We start from the raw sequence: 20,292 nt of genomic DNA on the forward strand, positions 1-20,292 counted from the left end.
GCTACCGCAGAAACAGATTATATACACGAGTTAGGGTTTCCAACTCTCTCTGCTTGCGCCGCCATCGTAGCCTACTCCATCCCGCGCGCCGACGTGCATCGGCGAACGGGAGAGCAGGTCTCCGGAACCGCTCGTCCTTGCGATCCTGTACGGGAGAGGGCGAATTAGGTTTTTGGGAAGCGCTCTGCGCGACTGCTCAAGCTCTTCATCACGGGTCGCCTTCCGTCCAAGTCGGGCGGTGCTGCCTACCGTCGTCTACAACGCCGTCTACTTCGACCCGTCGTCCCCATCGTCAACAACGTTACTGCTGCAACATCGTCTGCTACACCTTCACCGCCACCTCCACCAGATCGGTACGTGCGACATATCTCGATCTGTTTAGCGATGGATGTTGTACTGTTTGCTCTGCTACTGTTCATGTTGATCACTGCATCTAGTATGTTCGAGTTTCACATGTTAGTAGTTACTGTCGTCATGCTTAATATTCTGGAATTAATCATGAAAATTGTGCCTAATTATCCAACAATCCATACATTCAAACGGAGCATTGGCCCATTTTCCTCTCATTTTATGGGTGAAGCTTTGTGTTTGGGTAGTCACTTCTAAATTCATAATACTATATATAAAAGCCGACCTAGTTTGCTCTCACGAGAAGCCCCCAGGTTACTGTTCATGCGCGGATGAACAGTGCCACACATGAACAGTGTACTGGGATTTTTTTTGCTCTTTTCACATTACTTTATTTTTGTTTTTTCCCAGCAATTTACTTGATAATTTTTACAGTCAGTTATGCATTAAATTTTCAGGTTACACAATAATTTGCTTGCATCGTCCATGTTTTTTTACGTCAGCTATTTAACAGTGTGTTTTTTAGGGTCGTTAAGTACCAATTTTTTAAAGTAATAATAACTAATAACTATATCAAAGCTGAGCAGGTTTGCTCTCACGAGAAGCCCCCAGGTTACTGTTCATGCGCGGATGAACAGTGCCACACATGAACAGTGTACTGGGATTTTTTTTGCTCTTTTCACATTACTTTATTTTTGTTTTTTCCCAGCAATTTACTTGATAATTTTTACAGTCAGTTATGCATTAAATTTTCAGGTTACACAATAATTTGCTTGCATCGTCCATGTTTTTTTACGTCAGCTATTTAACAGTGTGTTTTTTAGGGTCGTTAAGTACCAATTTTTTAAAGTAATTTAGCTGTACAAATCTTCATTTTTTATTTTAGTACACAGACGTCAGCTATCTAACAATAATTTCCTAAGGGGAGTTTCTTATCTAACAGTAGTTAGCACCGCTAATTTCGCAACAGTAATTTCTCAAAAGCATGTCTTCATCAACGTTTCAACCCAATTCTCTGGCGTTAGAGCATCTCCAACAGACACGCTAAAAGCTCCGCGTGGCAAAAAAAACCGCCGGTTTGCCGCGCGCGGGCGCTGTCGCGCTGCTCCAGCGGAGGCGGGAAAAAGGCGCGCGCTATAAAAAATTTGCCGCACGCGCGCTTTCGCGCTATCCCGCGCGGGAAACTTGCCGCGTGCGCTGCCGCGCGCGCTATAAACACGCCAACTGCCACTTCCTCCACGCGTCTGTCTCCCTCCTCGCCTCTCTCCCTCCCGCGCCGCTCCACCTCCGACCGCTCCGCCTCCGACCGCGCCGCCTCCGCGAGATGCCTCCGCGCCGCCGCCCCTCCTCCGGCTACCACGGTGTCCGAGCGCGGCCGAGCGGCCGGTTCGACGCGGAAATCCGCTCCGGCGAGGAGCGGATCCGCCTTGGCACGTTCGACACCGCGCACGAGGCGGCGCGGGCGTACGACGCCGTCGCCTGGCGGCTCGGCCGCTCCCGGCGGACGATGAACTTCCACGACGTCTTCACGCGGGAGCAAGCGGAGATGCTGGCGCCGCCGCCGCCGCTGATCACGCGCGAACAGCAGCGCCGACATCGGGAGCTGGAGCAGCGCCTCCTCATCGCCGAGCGCGACGAGGCGCTGCGCCTCGAATGGGCGCGCCGCTTCCCCGAGGACGTTGCCGCCATGGAGGCCTTCTACGCGCAGAAGGAGGAGGAGAAGGCGGCGATGAAAGCGAAGAAAAAGGCAAGCCGCGAGAAGCGCCGCGCCGAGTCCGCTGCGAGGAAGAAGGCGAGGGCCGAGGCGGCGGCGAGGAGGAAGGAGGAAAAGAAGAACGGCGCAGGGCCGTCGACCATCGTCCTCTCCTCCTCCTCCTCCGACTTCCAGTGGACGACGACGTCGACGCCGGTGTTGGACACGACACTGAGCAGCTCCGACTTCGACTGGGAGTCCGACGACCAGTCGGAGGAGTAGTTTATTTTAGTATTTTCGTTTAAATGTCGCATTGTATCGTTGCACTTTTAAAATATATTCGTATTTTCGATCATATTTTCATAGTTCGTTTGATGAATTTTCAAAAAAAAAAAACGGTCGGATTAGCAGTTTGTGACGCGCGCGCTGCAAAATAGAGCCTCTGCCGGAGGTGCGTTTTTCGCACACCAACGCGCGCTGCAAAATAGAGCCTCTGCCGGAGGCAAATTCGCTATGCCGCGCACCAGCGATATACAGCGCGCCCAATCGCCGGTATAGCGCGCCGCGATTTAGCGCGTCTGTTGGAGATGCTCTTAGGTCTTCCGCAGCTCTACTCTAAAAAAAATTGTTTTATCGTTTGTAGATTCTTTTATCCAGAAAAGTATTAATGCATACTCTTAAAAATATTTATTTTCTCGAGAATACATACTACTCCTTTTTCGGAAAATAAGTGCTCCAAAATTCGCGGCCTATTTTACCTAGGAAAAATATTACCATGTTTATCCATGGTACCACGAAGAAAATATATTTGTCCACCACCCGTTGTCCATTTTACATGGGGAAAATACTATTGTCTTCTTCTATTGTATTCCAAAAATCTCTAACTCCCACAAAAGCACTCCACCATCCGCCGCCTATTTTTCACTTCTGGGGTACTTCAGCAACCCAGATATTGTTTTATTTCTATAATATTTTAACCAACCATCTAGAAATAAAAGCACTAACAGTAGTTAACACCGCTAATTTCGCAACAGTAATTTCTCAAAAGCATGTCTTCATCAACGTTTCAACCCAATTCTCTGGCATTAGGTCTTCCGCAGCTCTACTCTAAAAAAAAATTGTTTTATCGTTCGTAGATTCTTTTATCCAGAAAAGTATTAATGCATATTCTTAAAAATATTTATTTTCTCGAGAATACATACTACTCCTTTTCGGAAAATAAGTGCTCCAAAATTCGCGGCCTATTTTACCTAGGAAAAATATTACCATGTTTATCCATGCTACGACCAAGAAAATATATTTTGTCCACCACCCGTTGTCCATTTTACATGGGGAAAATACTATTGTCTTCTTCTATTGTATTCCAAAAATCTCTAACTCCCACAAAACCACTCCACCATCCGCCGCCTATTTTTCACTTCTGGGGTACTTCAGCAAACCCAGATATTGTTTTATTTCTATAATATTTTAACCAACCATCTAGAAATAAAAGCACTTAACCATCCGCCGCACTTTGACGGTACTTCAGCAACCCAAATATTATATTATTTCTACAAAATTGTAACCAACGATATGGATACCAAGGGAGCGATTAAGTTTTAGATGTTTTTTCAGCTGTTTCTGAAAAGGAATCCCGCAATGTTAAACCTAGAAAATGTCATTTTTAAAAAAATAATGCCGCACCATAGACAGCACAGGCGCGACGTGCGCCGCGCCGCAAACTTCCTAGTTTTAACTAAGGAGTATGTCCCATTGGATGATGGACACGGATGACGCATGGTACAGCTTAACCAGCTCACGGCCGGCGTGATTAGGTTGGCGTACGTGTGACAAAGGCAAGCCGTGGCAAAGCTTCATCCCACTCACATCTGCCGGAGCAGCTCGAACTCAATCGCTACCACAGGACTCGTGTATCATAAATCTAATCCGGAGCCGGTAGAGCAAAAGCCGCCAAGTTGAGATCGTTTTCGTCGACATATGCATCCACGTACGTATCCTGTCCAGATTCCAGAGCCCATCGATCTGTGTCGACATATCATGGGTCGCCTTGTTTAGAGCAGGGTTGTCCACGATTACACCACAAATATTTTGTTGAAGATGCGGATGTGGACACAACTTCCGTACCACAACATAAACAAGAATACAGTTATTACAGGGACAGAAGCGTAGCAACAAAAAGTTAGCACACACAAACAGTTGCAACGTTGTTTGTATGCCATGATTTCACAACTTCATTCATGCCTCAATCAAACAGTATGATATATCAACACAAGGAAAAATCCCAACGGCAATCGATTGCAAACCACTTTGATTTAAATCCCGAGTTTTTCAGACAAAGATATACTTCGTTTATTGAGTATCCTACTAAGGGTGGCATGCATCGATACCTACTTTGGCACATTACATTCAGCAGAATTTCAGGCTGTTGGAACAACTAGCTCATGCAAGTGTAGCATTTTGAGAAGATACAAAAATGCTGTCACAGCTACTTTCTTTCACCAGTGCAGCGCAAAGTTGCGGCATGGGAGCTTAGGGGAGCAAAGCATTTGAAACAAAGCAGTGTGTGGGATCTAAAGCCCTGCTTCCTAGCGGCTGATGGGGGTGTGCATCCGCTCGACGATTCTGTTGATGGCGTCTCGAGTCATCACAATGGTGTCATGCTGCAGGATGCTGTAGACATTGAGGCCCTGCATTCAAAGATGTAAATAAACATCAGCACGATCTGCTTGGGTCCAAAAGTTCTGGCAGCAAAACTACAACATGAATATCTTCATTGTTCCGCATTCAGCTGCTGAGATTCTGAGCCACTTACAATGGATGGGATGACATTCACATAGTGAAGATTTTGAGTTGCTAGCTTCAACTTCTTATCAATGTCGCCTCCATCCACCAACAAGACCTTCGTATCGTCCATCTGCTTTATGTACTGCACAATGTTTTTCGTCTTGTGGCTAGGGACTTCCAAGTCCTCAAAGATGCAGAGCTATAAGAAAACATGCTCAGGTGAACTTTCGGTGTATACATATTTACTACGAAGAATGGAGTCAAATGGAGAAATATGGACCGACTTTTGTGTGCAGGATAAATATGTAAAGGTTGCTGTCCAACTTAGTGTGCTGGAGAATTTACGGGAGCAGCACCAGAAAAATCTCAATCTCCGAAAGCTTGCATGTTTTACTGTTATATTGCTCAATAAACTTCAATAAGCTTTCACTCTTTCAGGAAGACATGCAAACAATGTCACTTCAATCTGAAATCTAGTAAGCAATAATTTAAAACTTAATGTAGAAGAGATTCTTGTAATCTGACTTGATCTTAATACCATTAAGTTGACCATCAAGTAAACAAGGCACTCATAGAAAACCATTCTACAAACACATACTAAGTCAGCAGAATTAGTAAACCACCAATAGTTCTGCTCCATATAGAACTAGTATAAAGTATAGTAGGCAGAACTAGTAAACTGTCTTCTGTACTAAGTTGTTAGCCCGCTTCCTGTACTTCAGGAAGAATCTATAAGGTGTAAATAAAGTATAGTGAAAGGATCTAGAAAGCATAAAAAATAGCAAAACAGTTCCTTTGGGCACCTGCCAGTGACATGCTGATCAACAGCTTGTGAAATAGCACAGCAATGTCTGCATAGCTCTAGCTAAAAATACACGATTATTGCTGAAGCCTGAACTGAACTACCAAACCAGGCTCCATGATTAAATACAAAAAAACATTTTGTAGCACAAATATATATGTAGGCATAAGGCAGGAGCTAACTAGAAACAACATCATCAAGAAGACACATTGATTTAGTGAGGCAGCAGATACCTTCCCCTCAGCTGTTCGGGCAGACAACGCTATTTTAAGTCCTAGGCGTCGTACTTTCTTTTGCAGCTTGAATGCATGACTTCGTGGTTTAGGGCCATGCATGGTCGCACCACCTCGAAACTGTTTCAGTTTGAATATTAGTTTAGTTGGAGCCTGAACAAGAAAAGATATCTAACATTATACGAATGATGTACTGTTAAGATAGCGTGGTATAACCTGACAACCACGCAGCGTTCCATGGCGTGCTCTTCCAGTTCCTTTTTGCTTGTAAGGCTTTCTTCCCGTGCCACTCACTTCACTGATAGTTTTAGTTGAGTGTGTCCCCTGTGAAAGACAGCTAGTGCAATTATCAAAGGTGCCACAAAAACATTCTAGAAAGTTACATACAACTTAAATATCTGAGCTGAAGGAAGTAACTGATATTACACTAACACATTATACAATAGATCACATGACTTGGGAGGCTTGAAAGCTGTAGACAATCAAAAGAAGAGAAAAGATCATAGTGTGTACCTGTTGCCTTTTAGCAAGTTGCCACCTTACTACTCTGTGAACAATATCCTTCCTAATTGGAACATCAAAAACATCACCATCCAAAACCATGAATCCCTTGTCCTCATTATGGAAGTTTGTTACTCTACCTACTAGGTCCTCATACTGCCCTGTAACAAAATATTATGATTACTTACAGCTCAGCATAATTTGAAAATCATATAGCTTTCCATTAGCCAATTATGATACAATTGTACAACCTAAAGAGTGAAGTCCAACATGGCAAATCTTGTGAAGATTAAATAAAGCTATTTTTAATCAATTAAGAATACAGAGTCAACTAAAAGATCTCTATCGACTAAATAAAATATTGCACAGGTCGCTCAGAAACAGCATTGTGATAGCAGCAAATGGATAAGGAATACTAGAAACACACCTAGCTCTCGGTCTGGGGTCCAAACACTCTTGCTAGATAGAAGTTCCGGTGGAATCAGCACCTCATTTGCAGGAGCTAAATGAGTAGAGTACCGATTGAAGTAGACATTTGGCAATATCTGCAGGAAAGAAAGCTATCTCAGAAGGCAGAACTAGAAGTACACGCCATCAAACATGGCAAAGAGACTTAATAACTAAAGAGATAAAGAATATCATCTTTTTTTTAACGTTACCCATGATTGCTATTTGAATTTGAAACAAATTACGTTCTTGGAGTCCTAACAAACCAATAACGGTGCTTAAATGACAGTGAAATGTCTACAGTATCAGAAATCAAATGCCCCATAAGGTTGAGCACATCATAGATTCGGTATTATTGCATATATCATCCTATATGGTGCAACCTAACTTTTAGGAGATTAAGCAAGTCAAGTATGGGGAAGATAAGCAACCAAAATCAGACACAACTGGTGCAACATCTATAAGTGAGAAAACATCAATGTATGTGAATAGTTCCATTTGAAACAAATCAACTGAATAAATTGCAATTTGCATTGTGATGTGAAAATGGCTTTATCTACCGGATACTTATATAATACAACTAGATAATGCGCCAACCCTTGAATTGATTATTTGTGGAACCATGCCATCACGTAATCTTGTACCACTTAAGGCTATTGGTACAGTCAGTATTTTTCCTACTTCCCATCAGTAACTAATAAGTACTCAACAAGAACACAATGTTGCATTAGCATGTAAACTGGAATGGAACAAACTTTTAATATGTCTATTAGCTTAGAACTGGAGAAATCGGACCATACATAAAAACAGGATCAGAGGCCACATCATGTATTTGTCTTTTTTTTTTTTTTTTTTTTTGAACAAGGGGAGGGCCCGGAAGGCCTAGCTGCTTCATTTCTGTTGGTGGGGGTACAAGATACAGAGGATACCAGAGAAAAAGAAAAGTACAAAGCAGTCCTCGAATTTTACAGAAAAGACCCTACACAAATTACATGAAAAACAATTGGGTCCTTCTTCTCCACCACCGTAGCAAGAATTCCATCGCCTGCCGCCCTTGCCAGCTCCGGGGACACAACCACTTGGGGCAGCAAGTGCTTTGAACGCCGGCAGGAATTCTTCAAATGGCCTCCGTCTTGGAGGTTGAAACGACGCCATGGGCGTCTGGAGCGGCTGTCTTTTCAGCCAAGAGTCATGGCAGCAAAACGTGACTGCCATGTGATGAACTCCAGGATGCAGCGATGAACATCCCCAGCATCCTCCTGATCTGGAAACCATCTGGACGGTTTGCCTCCCCCCCTCGCCTCCATGGCCGGCCAGAGGAATCATCACCGCGTCGAGGTCCCTTACCAAGAAGAAGCGACACTTATTGACAGAGCCCGCACCAGAAATCTCCTCTTGTGCCTTCCTCCATGGAAGCACACCGGAGGAACTCAGAAACGACCGCCGGGTGGCGTGCCAGACCACCAGATCGGCATAGCTCGAACAACCAGCCTTATTGACGAAGATGCCTGCCCTCAGCCTCCCTGCCAGCCACAACTCCTGCCACCAGAGCCGTGCAGCTAAGAAGACGAGAAGCAGGACGTACCAGATCTGGCGGGCGAGATCCAGTATCCTACTTCGACACGCCATAAAGGACGAACTACACAGAAAGTTAGATCTAAAACCTACTCTACAAAGCCCGGCACCTCGCCTCAACCATCTCCGGACGGCATCACCGCCGGCGAAGGCTTCGGTTTGGCCCGGAGCGGAGGAAGCGACTCTCAAACCAAGAGCTTACTGTAGCAAAGGGAGAGAACGGGGTTGGGGCTAAAAATTACATCATGTATTTGTCGACGAACCAAATCACAGAAAGCACATACTGAGTTATGTTACCCTATCTGGATTGGCAAGTACTGCGGCAAGATCACACTCACGCCTAACCTCAATCAAGATCACACTCACGCCTAACCTCAATCAACTGAATAAAAAATACCCCATTTACAAGCTGGAAGCGACCAACTATAAACTCTGCACACATTGTGTACACGATGTGGTACCCGGCCATCCCCACGGGCGTCCGCGCCCGAATCATTAGTTTTCAAACCCCTCGTAAGACGTAAACCCTGCCTATCCAGCTAGCCAAACGCCGGCGTCATGTATTCGAACTGGCGGAGACCATCGCATTTAGCCTGACGGAGAACCGATGTGAGGTGGCGCGGGGAAATGGGTAGCAGGGGGTGCCAGAGCCATACCTTGCTGACGAGCGGGGCGTCGCGGACGATGGCGCCGAGCTGCGGCGGGCAGTCGACGGCGCGGCGCAGGAGCGACGCTGCACGTGCGATGGCGCGCATCTGCCGGCGGCGGGTGGAGAGGAGAGGACGCGGCGGCGGCCGGGGAGAGTAGAGAGTAGTAGAGAGGGGAGCCGGCTGAGAAGAATGTTGGGTCGAGTGGGCCGAGGGAAACGGTTCGGCCTAGTGCGCGCGTACGTGACCGACAGGCCACGGGCTCGCCTTCGCCGCGAATCATAGGCCGTGCACGGGCGGGAGAGCACCTATATTTGCACTATGAAGATCTGCTAGCGCGCGCTGTGTAGTTTGTCGCGCCGCCGAGCGTAAAAAACGCTAGGGGAACCTCCATCTTGATCCCCTTTTGACTCCACGAGTTTTCGGGCCAAAACTCGGTATTACTCGATTGAATACTTTTCAGCCAAACAACTCGCAGAGTGAACTCACGGGCACTTATCTAATTGTCCTTGGAATATACACTGAAAAAACAGTCAAAACTCACAGGCTAAACGAAACCCAAGGCGGGTTACCTTTTCCTTTCCTTTTTTTTGAGTTGCTTTTTTTTCTCTATTGTCATTTTTATTTATATAGTCTATCCTTTATTATTTTAATTTATATTCGTGTTTCATATTCAATTTTCTTTGTATTTCCCTCCTTTTTTCTACTTAGTACCGAGCTAAAAATATGATAATTCACCTAATTATGTATTAATGAAACAAACAAAATACACCTTGCATGTAAAGAACCATATACTGTATGAAATATATGTCTTAGCTCTCGCTGCAAAAAAAGAAAATTTCTTGCTTCGTTTACAGCTTCTTCAGTCCATTCAGGTACGATTCCGACTCCAAATTTTACAGATGACAGAATAAAATGATGATCTATTTGACGCCAACGCTGCGAATCGACGACATACTTAAGAATAAAAAATTAATGAAAATGTAGCATGCATGTAAATTACAAAACAATGGCTTTCTAGGTTTTATACGGATTAATCTTTTCTCCAACCGGCACTTGGCAGCCTCGCTGGGAGGATCCCGGGGGCCGGGGGATGTGTCGCGGCATCCATGCGTGCGTTGGTGCACACCTGCAGGAGCACTGACCGCGCCACCCGCTTTTGGCCCGGCACGGCACACCGCACACCCTGGCACAGAGGAGAGGAGGGGAGACACGTCGACGCGATGGTCAGCAGCGTCAGAGCCACATGAGCCGGGCAGAGTACGTCCGCCATGGCCGCCTGCACTGCACACGTACCTGCACCTGCACGCACGAGTGGGTGCACGTCCGCACTTATTGCTCTCGTACCACCGCGCGTACCATCCTGCGTGCCTATCGATTCTCTTCCACGCCACACGGACCAAACAGGGCGGCCATCTACCCGGCTGCCAATTCCGCATGCACACTGGCCAAGCGATCGGAGTGAGCGCGCCGGCGACAGTTTCCGTCACTTCAACGTTCAACTGCTGCTACATAGTATGCTCCAGTACTCATGTCTCCGTGATCTTACCTCGTAGGATCCAGTGGATCGGCACACCATAGGCCAGATTTTCCTATCTTTGATGCCAAGTGAGTGCATGAGCATCTGGACTTCTTTCACCTAAGAGCACGTACAATAGGAGGTGTTTAGAGGGGTGATTAAAATATAAATCGTTTTTTTTTCTATAAGAACCGGTGCTTATTTCTACTAGACAGATGTGCCTAACTAAGCATTTCTCATGTATAAATGAGCACTGACGTTTAACAAAATGCTTGGTTTATTTTCTTAAACATCCATCACTGGTGGAAAAAAAAGGGCTTTTGGTCGCGGTTCGCAACTGCCATTAGTCGTGGTTGCGCAACCGCGACCAAATAAGCGCGACTAAAGGCCCCCCTTTAGTCACGGTTGCTTACGAACCGCGACTAAAGGCCCGTCCACGTGGGCGCCAGGCGACCGTCGGGGCGGAGGACCTTTAGTCGCGGTTCTTCTGGCCAACCGCGACTAAAGGCCGCCGCAGGTTTAGGGTTTTAGCCCCCCTAAACCTGTTTTCTTTTTAATTGGTATTGTTTTATTTCTTTTGTGCTTTATTTTAATTTTGAAGGAGTTTCACATATTCTACGGTACTACATACATGCATATGAATGTACAATTTCAAACAAATTTGAAATTAGAACCGAAAAGAATTCAAGAGGAATATACAATATATATTCAATATCATCGGATGACCATATACAATTTTGAACAAGTTTCCATACATAATTTAATGCATATGAAGTTCTACGTCCTCGTAATAGTGTTCTCCTTTAGGATGGAGGACTTCCCTCGTGAACCATCCAGCTAGTTCATCTTGAAGTGGTCGGAAGCGAGCTTCTGGACTAAGCATCTTCCGGAGGTTATTCCTCTTCTCATTGTTATCACTCGGAACCCGCTCAGAGGTGTATCTCCGGATCATCTCACAGACATAGTATCCACATAGATTGGTCCCCGCTGGCTGAATATCGCCACCATTCTTAGCCATTGACCGCATGAAATGTAGCTCTTTTTTGAATTCACCGACCCTTTCATCTGAGAACCGTCTCCAAACCCTACGAGGCAAAGAAAATTAAATGAACAAGAGAGTTATTAGTTACTTGATATTAGGAAATGAACGAAATAGGCCGATCGATATAGAGCGCAAATGATGTAGCCCCGGTCACCGACGTTGCTACACCAAGACCAACAAGTCCCCCAAGTGGACCGATGACACGAGCCCGAGTCAAAGCTCTTCATGATGAGGTGAACTCGCTCCTCACCACCCTTGATCTTGGTACCCCTTTGGATGGATTGCTACCTCATGCCGACGTGCTATGTGTCATTAGGTACAAGGCGCGTCAAGACCACGGAGAGGAGGAGACGCCAAGGTCAAGGGAAGGAGAGAAGCAACTGGACATGGAGATGATCATGAAGCCAAAGCCAACGTCGCACGAAGCGCTCCAAGGAAGAGACGGACGCTGGCCGGTCCAGGACCCGGTCAGACCGGACCTACAACCGGACGCCCCGGTCATAGGCCCGGTCGACCGGGCGCAAACCGGGCCAGCTCCCTCGTACCGGACGACGACCGGAAACTTCGCGAGTTTCCGGTTTGCGCCCGGTCGACCGGACCCATGACCGGACGGCCCGGTCCCAGGCCCGGTCAGACCGGCCCCAAACCGGACCTGACGAGAATGCCCCACCAAACTGCCTTAACTTATCCATTCGCGTACCTGTTCGCCCTTGCTGGCCATGTATGACTATATAAGTAGCTGGGACCCCTCATTAGCTCTTTAGACTTGTTTTGAACTCAAACCTAAATTTGAGCTTAGTCTCCCTTGGGTATCATCCCTCTGTAATCAAGGCACCTTGGTTGTTGATTTGGAACTTGTTGAGTGAGATTCTAGTACAAGATACTCTCTCTCCCTCACCAAGCTCTTCTTCTCCAATCCCAATCTCTCCCCGGGGAATTCTACCGCGTGTCTCTTCCTCGGAGATTCTATTGGCGTGGTCCATCGAGCCACGGAGGTAAGCATCGGGTGTATCGGGGTGTGTGTGTGCGTGAGTCTCGGAGTTCCTCGTGTTCATCGCCGTGTTCTTCGTGTTCCTCGCGTTTTCCCATCTTCCCCCTTGGTTTCGAAGTCAATCCGCGAGATCGGGCCACACACGGGGTCTTAGACCTCATCATATGGTATCAGCAGCTCTTGGTTACCGCGGATTTGACCTCCCACCCACCCGATTTCGTCCCTAGAAAATTTTCCAAAAAATCCCCAAAAATAGCCCTAAATTGCCTCTTGACCGATCTGTGATTTGGTTGCGTTTTGAGTGGTTTTGGTCCGTGGATCTGGTGTTGTTGTGCTTGATCTACTATTTCCCCAACTTGTAGCCTCCAATTCCATCGTTTCCCTTCGATTTGGTCGATTTGGCTTGGTTTTCGTGAAGAACAGGAGAGAAAGCTTCATCCCGCGAAACCCGGTTTCGGCCCGGTCAACCGGGCCACAGACGGACGGGCCAGCACAAAACCCGGTCGGCCGAGGCGGCAACCGGACAGGCCGGTCCAGAGCCGGTCCAACCGGACCCCGCACCGGACGCCTCCTCGCGTCCTCCTTCGACCTCGACTTCCGGCGATCTCCACCACCACCACCACCACCAACACCATCATCGCAGGTATAACTTGCAGGTCACCTTGTAACCCCTCTTCCTTTTGCGATCTATCCCATCGAGCATTGCTTGTTTAGTGTTGCGAGACATTGCACGTGGCCCCGCATTGTGAGGTGTGTGTGTCGCGTTGAGTAAGGCACCCAAGCAAACACTCGTGTGGCAAGATAGCAAAAGCGAGGCTAACGCTAACATAGTGCGTCAAAAAGCCCCAAAAACACAAAAAGAGTGCGAGTAGCACCATACATCCATACATCCATACATCCATACGCCCATACATACAAAGTGTCCACGTGCCACCAAAGATACAAACGAGTGCAAGTGCCGCCATATACAAAAGAGAAAAAGCTTTTAAGCAAAGAGAGATAGGAGAAGAGAGGCCACGTGTGAATCTTGTTGTCTCTTCCTTTGCAACCAAAGCTTTGGCTCTCCTTGTGTTAGTGTGACACCGAGCACTTATACATACACTTTTCCGCTCACTTTTGGTTGCACTAACCCCGTTTATCTCGTGTGTGTGTTCCACATCTTTTTCCGTGTTTATAGTGATCTTCACATTGACATTTGGATTTTTGGACCTCACCCACTTTTGACAACATACTCGATCTTGGATTTGTCTTTTGGCTTTCCACTACACTCGCCTAACACCATATTTGCTAGCTTTTGCGTGTGGTTTTGCGTGTGTCCCCGATACACTTGATCTTGCTTTCGGTTTGGTGGATTGCCTCAATACTATCTTACCTTGGTAAGGGTACGAGGTAGTCTCCTTCCACTAACATACACAACATAGTTCTTGTCTTTGCATCATGGATAGGACCGGAGATACCAATAGGGATGAAGAGATCCTTCGCAACACCGAGAGGTTGGCTACTCAACACAACCTATGGACGCAACGACAAGAGTTCAAGGAGCAACTCTCTCTCTTCGAGACGCGCATCGATGAGCAATACAATGAGGTGGCTCACAACTTCTCCACCGTCAACCAAGACTTGGCCCTTCTTCGTGAAGCTACGGACAACTTGAATGGCCAAATGGCGGCCAATGATGCCAACATGGAGCGGCGCATGGATAGCCTCGAGCGCGCCATCACCAACTTGGGTCGCCATCGTCGACACCGCTCTACTTCCTCTTCATCAAGCTCTTCCTCAAGGCATGAAGACCATTACTCTCATGGTGGCCTTTCGTCCCCAAGCTCCTCCTCAAGGCGTGAAGACCATCATCGACCTCATCGCTCACATGCTCGTCATGAAGACTCCCGCTCCAACTCTAGGCGTGGAGAAATACATCGCCATGCTCGTCCGCATGAGCGTCCTCCACAAGCTCAAGGCCTTCAACAAGATCGTCACCAAGCGGATCGCCATGCTCACCATGGGCGTGATGGCCATCCCCAAGACCAAGATCCTCAAGATCCACCTCGGCGAGATCTTCGTCGCCACCCTCACCATGACCAACGTGGCCGAGGAGAGCCTCACCATGATCAAGATGAGAGACCCAACATTGAGCATCGTCCTCAACCGCGACAAGATCTTCAACCACATCCTCACCGTGAACCAAGTGAAGCAAGTGTTCAACTCCACCACCAACCCAATGCTATGGTTGGCCGTAGAAGACCTCCTATTCCACCTCTAGCCGCAAGAGTTGACGGCGCCCCTCCTCGTAGAAGAAACTTGGAGGATGAAGAGAACATGTATGGCAAGCTCAAGTTCAACATGCCCAAGTTCAAAGGTGAAGACGACGCCTTGAAGCTTACCTCTCATGGGCACTCAAGGTGGACAAGATCTTCCGCATCCACAACTACTCCGGTGCCAAGAAAGTGGCTATGGCATCACTCGAGTTTGAAGACTACGCCAACACTTGGTGGGAGCAAGTCCTCACTCTCCGAGAAGAGAAGGGTGAACCTCCAATTGACACTTGGGAAGATATGAAAAAGGAGATGCATGCTCGCTTTGTCCCAAAGCACTACATGAAAGACCTCTTCAACAAGCTCCAAAACTTGAAGCAAGGCACCAAAACCGTTGAGGAGTTCTACAAGGAGATGGAGCTCACTATGATGCGAGCCAACATCCAAGAATCCGAGGAGCAAACCATTGCTCGCTTCTTCAATGGCCTTACTTATCCCATCAAGAGGATTGTCGAGTTCCAACCTTACTCCAACATGGTTGAGCTAGTCCACCAAGCATCGAAGGCCGAGCGCCAAGTGATTGAGGACATCAAGTACTCCAAGGCCAAGTCCTATTTCTCCTCCAAGCTCGCTACATCGACTCCTCATACTACATCAACTCCTTATGCTACAAGTGCCAAGGCCGACGCATCCTCTACACCTTCCAAGAAGCCGACTATCCAAAGTCGAATGAAGCAAACGGTCTCCTCCACCGCCTCCTCTAAGGCATCCACGGGACCCTCTAGTGTCACTTGCTTCAAGTGTGGCACCCAAGGTCACAAATCGTTTGAGTGCAAGAACACCAAGGTCATGATCACTATGGAGAATGGCGACATCGAGACTCTTGATGAGGATGAATATGAAGCCCTTGTGCAAGCCGCCGTGGCAAGTGAAGAAGCTTATGAACAAGATAGTGGAGAAGATCCTCTCTTATGTGAGCATGACCCAAGTCCCTCACTTGTGGTCACAAGAGTGCTAACCACACAACCTCATGCTATGGAAGACCAACGGTGCAACATCTTCCAAACCCGTGCCGGAATTGGTGGCAAGTCGATCAAGGTCATCATAGATGGTGGAAGTTGCCATAACCTTGCAAGCACCGAGTTGTGTGAGAAGCTCCACCTTACTCTCCGCAAGCATCCTCACCCCTACCATATCCAATGGTTGAGTGACAAGGGCAACGTCAAGATACAACATACCGTCACCGTCAACTTCAAGATCGGCCCTTATGAGGACACTATCGAGTGTGACGTGGTACCCATGACGGTGTGCCACATGTTGCTTGGCCGCCCTTGGCAATATGACAAGAAGGCTATACATGATGGACTCTCCAACACATACACCTTCAAGGTCAACGACAAGAAGTTCGAGTTGCGCCCGATGACTCCTAGCCAAATCATCGCGGATAATGCGAAGGCTTTAGCGAGGGCACAACTCCGCACCCACCATAGTGAGATGAGAGGTGAGGGAGCGACCCACCACAAAGATAGTGAGCGCCACAAGCCATATATGAGTGAGTCCAAGAGTGTCCTTCTAGCCACCAAGAGTGAGTGGAGAGAGCTACAAGAGAACCCATCCACCATATTGCACTATGTGCTCATATGCAAGGGACCCTCGTCGGAGATTAACGACTTAACCAACATTCCTCCGTCTTTGTTGTCTCTTTTGCAGGAATTTCAAGACGTCTTCCCCGACGAGCTCCCTCATGGACTACCACCACTCCGCGGCATAGAACACCGCATCGACCTCATACCCGGCGCTCCGCTCCCAAACCGTGCCGCCTACCGCACCAATCCCGAAGAGACCAAGGAGATCAATCGCCAAATTCAAGATCTCCTCGCAAAAGGGTACGTCCGAGAAAGCCTTAGCCCTTGTGCGGTTCCCGTGATTCTTGTGCCTAAACCGGATGAGACGCAACGGATGTGTATGGATTGTCGCCCCATCAATGCCATTACCGTCCGTTACCGCCATCCCATTCCGCGTTTAGATGACATGCTTGATGAACTTAGTGGTGCCACGATTTTCTCTAAAGTCGATTTGCGAAGTGGTTACCATCAAATCCGCATGGCTATTGGTGATGAATGGAAAACGGCATTCAAGACCAAACTCGGTCTATATGAATGGCTCGTTATGCCTTTCGGTCTTTCCAATGCACCATCTACTTTCATGCGCCTCATGAATCACATCTTGCGTCCTCTCATTGGCAAGAGCGTGGTTGTCTACTTCGATGATATTCTTATTTATAGCAAAAACCTCGAGGACCATGTGCAACATGTGAGAGAAGTCTTGTGCATCTTGCGCCATGAAAAGCTTTATGCTAACCTTCCCAAGTGCACATTCGCTCAAAACAAATTGGTTTTTCTTGGTTTTGTGGTTTCCGCTAATGGGATTGAAGTTGATTCTTCCAAGGTGGAGGCCATCCATAATTGGCCTACCCCTACAAATGTTGGCCAAGTCCGAAGCTTCCATGGACTTGCCGGGTTTTACCGCCGCTTTGTCAAAGACTTTAGCACCATTGCTTGCCCTTTGAATGAGCTTACCAAGAAGAATGTTCCGTTTGTTTGGGGCAAGGCCCAACAAAATGCTTTTGATGAGTTGAAGAAACGCCTTACCGAAGCTCCACTTCTTGTTCTTCCAAATTTTGCCAAAACTTTTGAGATTGAGTGTGATGCAAGTGGGCTTGGTATCGGTGGTGTTCTTATGCAAGAGGGCAAACCCGTGGCATACTATAGTGAGAAGTTAGATGGCGCACGCCTCAACTATCCTATATATGACAAGGAGCTCTACGCTTTGGTTCGTGTTCTTGAAGTTTGGCAACATTACCTTTGGCCAAAAGAGTTTATCATTCATTCCGACCATGAGTCCTTGAAATATTTGAAAAGCCAACACAACTTGAACAAACGACATGCAAAATGGGTCGAGTTCATTGAGTCCTTCCCATATGTGATCAAATACAAGAAGGGCAAGGACAATGTTGTGGCGGATGCTCTTTCCCGCAAAAACACCCTTTTGTTAACTCGTTTGGATTTTCATGTTTTGGGACTTGAAGAGATCAAAGAACTCTATCCTTCCGATTCTTTCTTTGCTCCCATTTTTGAGAAGTGCTCCGTTGAGCGAGGAGTGGATGATTTCTATTTGCATGATGGCTATTTGTTCAAAGCCAACAAGATTTGCATTCCCGCGTCTTCGCTTCGAAAATTGCTTTTGCAAGAGTCTCATGGAGGAGGTCTTATGGGCCACTTTGGCCGTGACAAGACATATGCCATGCTCTCAACCCACTACTATTGGCCAAAGATGAAGCGAGATGTGGAGCGCCTTTGCCGTCGGTGCACAACATGCTTACAAGCTAAGTCTACCTCCAACCCTTATGGTCTTTACATGCCATTGCCTATTCCTTATGCACCATGGACAGATATTAGCATGGATTTCGTTCTAGGCTTGCCTCGCACTAAGCATGGTCATGATTCCATATTTGTTGTAGTGGATAGATTCTCTAAGATGGCTCATTTCATACCTTGCCATAAGAGCGACGATGCTTCACACATTGCTTCATTGTTTTTCAGGGAAATCGTTCGCCTACATGGAGTACCACAAAGCATTGTGTCGGATCGAGACGTCAAGTTCATGAGTTATCTTTGGAAGTCGATCATGGCGAAGTTTGGAGTCAAGCTCTTGTTCTCATCATCATCGCACCCGCAAACGGACGGCCAAACGGAAGTGGTCAATCGAAGCCTCTCCACCCTCCTACGGGTCCTCGTGAAGAAAAACTTGAGGTCATGGGAGGAGTGCCTTCCCCACGCCGAGTTCGCCTACAACCGCGCCAAGCACAAGACTACATCAAGGAGCCCCTTCATGGTCGTCTATGGCTTCGAACCTTACACGGCACTCGACATACTTCCGCTTCCTCTCCACGAGCGCATCAACATGGACTTCGACAAGCGCGCCACCGCCGTCAAGAAACTACATGAAGAGACAAGGGCAACCATACAAGAACATGTTCTTCGTCAAGCCAACCGCCTCAACGCCAAGAAGAAGGCAAGGATATTCGAAGAAGGAGACCTCGTTTGGATCCACCTCCGAAAGGAAAGGTTCCCTCATGAGCGCAACTCCAAGCTCAAGCCAAGAGGAGATGGCCCCTTCAAGGTCCTCAAGCGCATCAACGACAACGCTTACGTCATCGACATACCAACATCCAAGTACTTGGTGAGCAACACGTTCAACGTCTCGGACTTGTCACCCTATCATGGAGATGAGGAGGTGCAAGAGTCGAGGACGACTCTTTCCCAAGGGGAGATGATGTAGCCCCGGTCACCGACGTTGCTACACCAAGACCAACAAGTCCCCCAAGTGGACCGATGACACGAGCCCGAGTCAAAGCTCTTCATGATGAGGTGAACTCGCTCCTCACCACCCTTGATCTTGGTACCCCTTTGGATGGATTGCTACCTCATGCCGACGTGCTATGTGTCATTAGGTACAAGGCGCGTCAAGACCACGGAGAGGAGGAGACGCCAAGGTCAAGGGAAGGAGAGAAGCAACTGGACATGGAGATGATCATGAAGCCAAAGCCAACGTCGCACGAAGCGCTCCAAGGAAGAGACGGACGCTGGCCGGTCCAGGACCGGTCGGACCGGACCTACAACCGGACGCCCGGTCATAGGCCCGGTCGGACCGGCGCAAACCGGGCCAGCTCCCTCGTACGGGACGACGACCGGAAACTTCGCAGCTTTCCGGTTTGCGCCGATCGACCGGACCCATGACCGGACGGCCCGGTCCCAGGCCCGGTCAGACCGGCCCCAAACCGGACCTGACGAGAATGCCCCACCAAACTGCCTTAACTTATCCATTCGCGTACCTGTTCGCCCTTGCTGGCCATGTATGACTATATAAGTAGCTGGGACCCCTCATTAGCTCTTTAGACTTGTTTTGAACTCAAACCTAAATTTGAGCTTAGTCTCCCTTGGGTATCATCCCTCTGTAATCAAGGCACCTTGGTTGTTGATTTGGAACTTGTTGAGTGAGATTCTAGTACAAGATACTCTCTCTCCCTCACCAAGCTCTTCTTCTCCAATCCCAATCTCTCCCCGGGGAATTCTACCGCTTGTCTCTTCCTCGGAGATTCTATTGGCGTGGTCCATCGAGCCACGGAGGTAAGCATCGGGTGTATCGGGGTGTGTGTGTGCGTGAGTCTCGGAGTTCCTCGTGTTCATCGCCGTGTTCTTCGTGTTCCTCGCGTTTTCCCATCTTCCCCCCTTGGTTTCGAAGTCAATCCGCGAGATCGGGCCACACACGGGGTCTTAGACCTCATCAGCAAATGAATGAAAATAATTACTTCTGCAGCATTCTTCTCATGTCGCCCCAAAGCTTTGAATCCAGAGTCAGAGAGTCGTGGACGAGACATTCTGAGGTGTCAAATTTA

At 47.7% G+C, this 20,292-nt stretch overlaps 2 protein-coding genes across 2 annotated transcripts; one reads left to right on the forward strand and one right to left on the reverse strand.

The window, feature by feature from the left end:
• The first annotated feature begins 1,672 nt into the window (after nt 1–1,672).
• LOC139839249 (uncharacterized) lies at nt 1,673–2,323 on the forward strand. The gene is made up of 2 exons (XM_071829301.1): nt 1,673–2,095; nt 2,237–2,323. Exons 1-2 carry the CDS (start codon nt 1,673–1,675, stop codon nt 2,321–2,323), a joined length of 510 nt encoding a protein of 169 aa, XP_071685402.1.
• A 1,994-nt stretch (nt 2,324–4,317) lies between these two features.
• Nucleotides 4,318–9,155, reverse strand: LOC127295204 (uncharacterized). The gene is made up of 7 exons (XM_051325108.1): nt 9,040–9,155; nt 6,789–6,906; nt 6,374–6,522; nt 6,077–6,184; nt 5,861–5,980; nt 4,854–5,024; nt 4,318–4,728 (listed from the first exon to the last, which is right to left on the reverse strand). The coding sequence occupies exons 1-7, from the start codon at nt 9,136–9,138 to the stop codon at nt 4,627–4,629; spliced, it is 867 nt and encodes a 288-aa protein (XP_051181068.1). The 5' UTR covers nt 9,139–9,155; the 3' UTR covers nt 4,318–4,626.
• Nucleotides 9,156–20,292: the final 11,137 nt, after the last annotated feature.

Source organism: Lolium perenne, chromosome 4, assembly GCF_019359855.2.
Source record: "Lolium perenne isolate Kyuss_39 chromosome 4, Kyuss_2.0, whole genome shotgun sequence".
Taxonomy (NCBI): domain Eukaryota; kingdom Viridiplantae; phylum Streptophyta; class Magnoliopsida; order Poales; family Poaceae; genus Lolium; species Lolium perenne.